This window comes from Anarrhichthys ocellatus, unplaced genomic scaffold, assembly GCF_004355925.1.
Source record: "Anarrhichthys ocellatus isolate YVR2014 unplaced genomic scaffold, GSC_Weel_1.0 scaffold3507, whole genome shotgun sequence".
NCBI lineage: Eukaryota > Metazoa > Chordata > Actinopteri > Perciformes > Anarhichadidae > Anarrhichthys > Anarrhichthys ocellatus.
Window position 1 is genome coordinate 1 of NW_022283481.1, and position 5,585 is coordinate 5,585.

General features: G+C 41.6%; 1 protein-coding gene across 1 annotated transcript; it reads right to left on the reverse strand.

Annotated features, from left to right (window-relative positions):
- Nucleotides 1-6: 6 nt before the first annotated feature.
- Nucleotides 7-5,141, reverse strand: LOC116378981 (CUE domain-containing protein 1-like; the record flags this gene model as incomplete). Its single annotated transcript, XM_031840885.1, has 5 exons — nt 7-648; nt 1,136-1,229; nt 1,339-1,419; nt 3,253-3,318; nt 4,871-5,141. Coding segments are annotated over 5 exons (597 nt in total), but the record flags the coding sequence as incomplete, so codon positions are not given.
- Between the last annotated feature and the right edge of the window lie 444 nt (nt 5,142-5,585).

A 5,585-nucleotide genomic window follows, 5' to 3' on the forward strand; every position in this document is an offset into this window, starting at 1 on the left:
CACACACACACACACACACACACACACACACACACACACACACACAGTAACCCTGCCAGTGCCAGTTTTCCTTTTGTCTCAAGCAGCAAAATAAGTTGTAGTGTGATGTGTGTTTGAGTTAATTTGCCATCATCACATGTGACTATTACACACATTGTAATCTCGATGATGAACAATAAATCGTGCAGCATTTGTGAGCGTCACGGTACAGAGTTTGCAGCAGTGAACTCCTCTTTCTGGGTCAATATAGCACACACTAAGGAATGTATTGCTCCATTCAACTTCATTTACCTTCAAAGCTGATTGGACATCCAGATAAAAAAAAAAAAAAAAAAGATGGCAAATTTTCTCTAGAAGTCATAGTTTTCATCTTGTGAATTCAAATTGAACCACAGCTCAGTGGTCAGCTCGGTCTCCTCCCAATAAGAATGGATGGATAGAAAAGTAGTGAAAGGCTCTCAGGTTGCTCTTTGTGTGGACAGTGACCTGACGTCTGAGGGACCATCTGCACCCTGAAGCTAGATCAGTTAGGAAGCACTGCAACAACAGTAAAATGTTTAACATCATGTGGGCGACATGTATTTCTTACCACAGGGGTTTCCCTCTACATCGTCGAGGAGATTGGCCGTAGAGTTGGTTGTGCCCAATCTGGAAAGGATATTAGTTAAGAACACCAAAACCCTGAGTCACACAATTCACGGATTCACAGAAATCAGTTAGGGAGGCTGATCGTTGGCTGATGATGTATGTGTGAAGCAGAAAGCTTAATTATGGTGTTGATAGAGTATGACAATGCTTTATGTAGATGATGTAAGACTTTAAGAGGCTAATGACAATGATTTAGCTTTCTACCATATAGCTTTCACTTGTTCCATCAGCATTAAAGAAACAGCAGCACTAAGACATCTGCAGGTTATGTCTCTGCTTGTTGCACTCATGGAGGACAAGAATGTGTCGAGTTGAGTCACTGCTGAATCACTTGGTGTTATTGAAGCAAAATGCTTTTATTTGCTGAAGTAAACTACGCCCACTTCGATGGTGCATATGTTTGGGGTAAATAAACATTGGCTACTTTACTATCTGAGATCAAAATATAAATAGCCAGATCATGTGACCAAGGTAAAGCAAAGGATACGAATGGTGCTTCAGGAGCATCTTCCTTTTCGACTTTCTCCGCTTTGTCTTTTCTGAGAATGTTCTGGCAATTTCAAACAGCTTCTTTCTTGTTGCTGAAGGAGAGAAAATATTCCAGGTCATGGACAATGACCTTAAAAAGGGTAATGCCATTGTAATTGCAATTTGTGAAATATCAGTGGTCTTGTAAATCAGGAGACTTACATTTGCCCATGTGTTTGAGCTTGTCTCTGAACAGGGCGTCATCTGAGACGGCCTCCACTGAAGCTGCAGGGTACCGTTCTCCTGCACACAGACACAGCAACACTACCCCACTGTACACTTACAGTACATCCGGAAAGTATTCACAATGCTTCACTTTGTCCACATTTTGTTATGTTACAGCCTTATTCTAAATAAGATGGATTAAATTCAGTTTTTTCCTCAAAATTGTACACACAGTACCCCATAATGATAATGTGAAAAAGTTTTTTTTTTTTAATTTTTGCAAATCGATTTAATAAAAAACAAAAAAAACAAACAAACATAAGTGTCATTTTGAGTGTCATTTTGAGTGTCATGTGAATACTTATGTACATAAGTATTCACATGACACTCAAAATTGAGCTCAGGTGCATCCTGTTTCCACTGATCATCCTTGAGATGTTTCTACAACTTGATTGGAGTCAATTTACATTCAGTTAATTGGAAATGATTTGGAAAGGCACACACGTTTATATAATGTCAAAGCACAAACCAAGCCATGAAGTCCAAGGAGCTGTCTGTAGACCTCTAAGACAGGATTGTATCGAGGCACAGATCTGGGGAAGGGTACAGAAAAATGTCTGCAGCATTGAAGGTCCCAATGAGCACAGTGGCCTCCATCATCCGGAAATGGAAGATGTTTGGAACCACCAGGACTCTTCCTAGAGGTGGCCGCCCGGACAAACTGAGCGATCGGGGGAGAAGGGCCTTAGTCCGGGAGGTGACCAAGAAACCGATGGTCACTCTGACAGAGCTTCAGCATTGCTCTGTGAAGAGAGGAGAACCTTCCAGAAGGACAACCATCTCTGCAGCACTCCACCAATCAGGCCTGTATGGTAGAGTGGCCAGATGGAAACTACTCAGTAAAAGGCACATGACAGCCCGCCTGGAGTTTGCCAAAAAGCACCTGAAGGACTCAGACCATAAGAAACTAAATTCTCTGGTCTGATGAAACAAAGATTGAACTCTTTGGCCTGAATGCCAAGCGTCATGTCTGGAGGAAACAAGGCACTGCTCATCACCTGGCCAATACCATCCCTACAGTGAAGCATGGTGGTGGCAGCATCATGCTGTGGGGATGTTCTTCAGTGGCAGGAACTGGGGGACTAGTCAGGATCGAGGGAAAGATGAATGCAGCAATGTACAGAGACATCCTCGATGAAAACATGCTCCAGAGCGCTCTGGACCTCAGACTGGGGCGAAGGTTCATCTTCCAACAGGACAACGACCCGAAGCAAACAGCCAAGATAACAAAGGAGTGGCTTCGGGACAACTCTGTGAATGTCCTTGAGTGGCCCAGCCAGAGCCCACACTTGAACATCTCTGGAGAGATCTGAAAATGGCTGTGCACCGACACTACCCATCAAACCCGATGGAGCTTGAGAGGTCCTGCAAAGAATTGGAGGAACTGCCCAAAAATAGTTGTGCCAAGCTTGTAGCATCATACTCAAAAAGACTTGAGGCTCCAATTGCTGCCAAAGGTGCTTCAACAAAGTATTGAGCAAAGGCTGAGAGTACTTATGTACGCGTTATATTTTCCTTCTTTATTTTTAATAGTTATGCAAACATTTTAAACAAACTTTTTTCACTTTGTCATTATGGGGTATTGTGTGTAGAATTTTGAGGAAAAATGAATTGAATCCGTTTTGGAATAAGGCTGCAACATAACAAAATGTGGAAAAAGTGAAGCGCAGTGAATACTTTCCGGAGGCCCTGTATGTACTGGCACACAAACAGTATTTATAGTAGGATGTCTGGGGCACACAACATTGACACAACCAGCAAATATCACAGTGAATGCACACAGACCAGTATTCAGTGTGCAAAGACAGTTGCAAATAGCTTGGCAGAGGAAGCTTGATGAGTGATATCTACCTGTGGAATTCTCCATACTAGATGAATGAGTGGACTTTGATTTCTTTGATTCATACTTCAAGCGATCTAAAAACAGAGAGCAGATGTTATGACCACTGATGTGAGGAATCAAGATGTGATGAGTTCTGGTATAATGCCCAGACTTCTAAACCTCCATGTCAATTCATCTCGACTAGTGTCAACCTTGTCTTAACTAGCTCGTCTCAGCAAAGTCGGAATCTCAGAAGCGCTAAAAAGGGAGTAGTAACATTTCTCTCTTGTGGACTTTCTGAGAATAAAGTCAGTCTTATTTTTGTCTCAGAATGTAGAAAAGAAAAAAAAAAAAAAAGAAAAAAACCTCGACAGTGGTTCAGGCCTAACTGGACCTCTTAATATACCTACTAAAACAATGGAAGCGAGGGCCTTGATCATAAGCTGAGGGATGTGAGACTATGACAAATGGAGACACATGGAATTAATTTTTTCCAAGTAAAGAAAAGCAATGAGAAAATAAACACCAGAAACCCAAAACTATTCAACTAAATGTGACAAGTGGGAAAAGCAAGATAATTGTATTTTTTTTTTTTTTTTTTTTTTTTTTTTTTTTTTTAAATGGAGAATCACAGTTTCAACTAATACAAGACTTTTCAATAAACATGCTAAAATCAATGAGAGAGTCATGTCTGTACAGTAGGCTGGATACTGAACAGAGCTAGAGGGGAAGCCTGCCCCTGACTGAGTGAGTGACCGAGTTACACAATTCAATTTTTGAGTTTCCCCATTGGCCCTCGTGCACGGACAGTCCTCAATTATTTGACTTAGACGTTTCTAACAGCATACGACTAAAGGTTTCCGGGCAGAACGTGCGCTTTTGAATCTGAATTCCACGCATCAATCAACGTCACGTGTATTCTGCGTGCGTCTGCATGCACTGGACCAGCTTTGGGTTGCTGATATTGCGGTGTGGTTTGTAATCATACATTCAAGTTTCAAAACTTGGACAAAATAATTCCAAAGAGACAGGCATAGGACTTGAGCATCAAGGCAAATTATGGGGATAACAGCACAAATAAAGTCTTTTAAAAAGGTGCCCTGTGGAGTTTTACATGGTAACAGTCAGTGTTGCTCACTAAAACCCATCGTGTGCATCATTGAGCTCCAACAAATGGGTGGAAAGTATTTCCTCCCTCACAAAACACTTGCTAAGCCGTGTTTTATATTTGAAATCTAGCATTGTTAAATGTTTTACAGCTGGCAGTCTTCTTCTTCCTGCCTTTGCTGGCACATTGCAGCATACCTTGGTCTGTTACCAACACCTATGGATCAGCAGAATAGTGTGAAACTACTGGTAGGAGTGTGTACTGCTTCACCCAAGTGTCCTCGTGCGCATGCATGACAAACTAAACAGTTCCACAGCACCACTAGAAGTCTAAAACTCCACAGGGAACCTTTGATGATGAAACCATTAAAAAAAGGACAATATCTCAATAATATGTGTTCAATATCTCACAACCTCCCATATACATTCTATACATTACCAGTGACTAAATATCCTACAGTACAGCTATTGACACTGACTTCCTGCTGACATTGTGAGCAGAATCTCTCGGTGTATAATGGGTCGAACAGACAGTCATACCTCTCTCCAAGGCGACGAGGAACTCGCGGTTGCGCTGCAGCTCTCTCATGAACTCCTCGTTCTGCAGGAACAGGGCGATGCGCTCGTCTTCCAGGTACTGCTTCAGCTTCTTGTCTTGCTCTGTAGCTCCTGTTGTCAGACCTGGACTTCCAGAGGTCCCCGCGGCTCCAGACTGAGCCGTCCATTGGCTTATTGAAGAAACTGAGGAAGACGATGACGATGAAGGCTGGGATAGACTGCTCTGAGAGCTTTGCTGAGGTGAAGACAGGAGAGATTATTGGTTAATATCAGGACTACTCCTGCCATTAGTACTGTACAGACATTGGTAAACATTTTGGAAAATATTAATTTCTTTCTAAGAGTTAGATGAGGAGACATCAAGACATCATGTCTGTGTGTTAAATACAGAGCTGATGTCAGCACGTAGAGTTAGCCTAGAGTAGCATCCAGACTGGAGGCAGGGGGAAAGCACCTCATCACTTGACCAGTAACATGTACAGGTGCTGGTCATATAATTAGAACATCATCAAAAAGTTGATTTATTTCACTAATTCCATTCAAAAAGTGAAACTTGTCTGTTATATTCATTCATTCATTCATTCATTCATTACACACAGACTGATATATTTCAAATGTTTATTTCTTTTAATTTTGATGATTATAACTGCCAACTAAGGAAAATCCCAAATTCAGTATCTCAGAAAATTAGAATATT